We start from the raw sequence: 1,076 nt of genomic DNA, 5'->3' as shown, positions 1-1,076 counted from the left end.
AGTGCTAAAGTGTCTCGCGCTACATATCACGCAAAGAATGTCCCACTGCAAAGCATGCAAGTATGCAACTCGTACATCTCTTATGGTCTCTTGTCGGTCCACAGAGGACTCCTACGTATTTAGACTACTCCGGAAGAGTCTTCTTTTTAGGGCGTGCGCTTTTGTCATCAATAGCGCACAATTAATCTTGCATTTTTCGAGTCGTAATTTTCGACGTTGAATTGAACCTGATCGTATAGTACGTAGTTGTAAGGCTCACTATGGTGGTCCTTCCTCCCCAAAGGCTCGATCAAAGCTTACTGGTGTCCGTAGACACTTCTTATCAACTAGAAAAGAAGCCCGAGAGGTTATTCAGTCCTGGTATGTTTGTCCTATCAATGGTCACCCTCCTGGATGTTTGTTTTCCTCCCCTTACTTCAGGTTCCTTCCTATCCACTACTCTGTTGTTGGTAGTAGCTGCTTTGGGGGCTGGTGCACTATCCCTACCCTATGCCATGCTAGGCAGTGGGCTCTTGGTTGGTATCCTATGCTTCGTCATTTGTGCATGCATTGCTGTTACCAGCAATCTGATCCTCTTTACTGCTGTCACTAAGACCGGTCTACACACCTATGGTGCTGTCGTCGATTGGGCATTGGTCCGTCTTGGCTTCAAGAAGGCGGATTTACTAGCAGCAGTAGGGCAGCAGGCTGAGGGGAATGCTCCCTATTACTCTGTGAGTTGGTATCTAGCCTAGGATATGTGTTGACCCTTATTCAGATATCCCCTTTGGGGGTCTCTCCTCGACTTGCCTTCTTCGAGCTTTGGGCCTTCGTTTACTGCGTGATGACCTGCGTGAGCTATCTTGTATTCCTCGGAGACTTCATTCCTTCTATCACTGGGTATTATTTACAAGGAATAGATCCAGAAGTGTTCCGTAAATTCTGTATTGTGGCCTGTGCATATTTGGCCATTTACCCTATGTCGGTATCAAAAAGGTGAGTCGGTCGCTTCGTTGAATTCCCTTAAATGTAAATGATCGTCATCTTTAGTATATCCGTACTTCGTTACGTATCATCCCTCTCTATTTGGGCCGTGG

General features: G+C 46.4%; 1 protein-coding gene across 1 annotated transcript; it reads left to right on the top strand.

Moving 5' to 3' along the window:
- Window positions 1-260: 260 nt before the first annotated feature.
- Window positions 261-979, top strand: Pmar_PMAR009782 (amino acid transporter, putative; the record flags this gene model as incomplete). The annotated part of the gene is made up of 3 exons (XM_002771217.1): window positions 261-360; window positions 421-713; window positions 758-979. The coding sequence occupies 3 exons, from the start codon at window positions 261-263 to the stop codon at window positions 977-979; spliced, it is 615 nt and encodes a 204-aa protein (XP_002771263.1).
- Window positions 980-1,076: the final 97 nt, after the last annotated feature.

Source organism: Perkinsus marinus (assembly GCF_000006405.1).
Source record: "Perkinsus marinus ATCC 50983 genomic scaffold scf_1104296963306, whole genome shotgun sequence".
Lineage (NCBI taxonomy): Eukaryota > Perkinsozoa > Perkinsida > Perkinsidae > Perkinsus > Perkinsus marinus.
The sequence above is the reverse complement of the archived record's forward strand: the minus strand, read 5'-3'. Positions and strand labels throughout refer to the sequence as shown.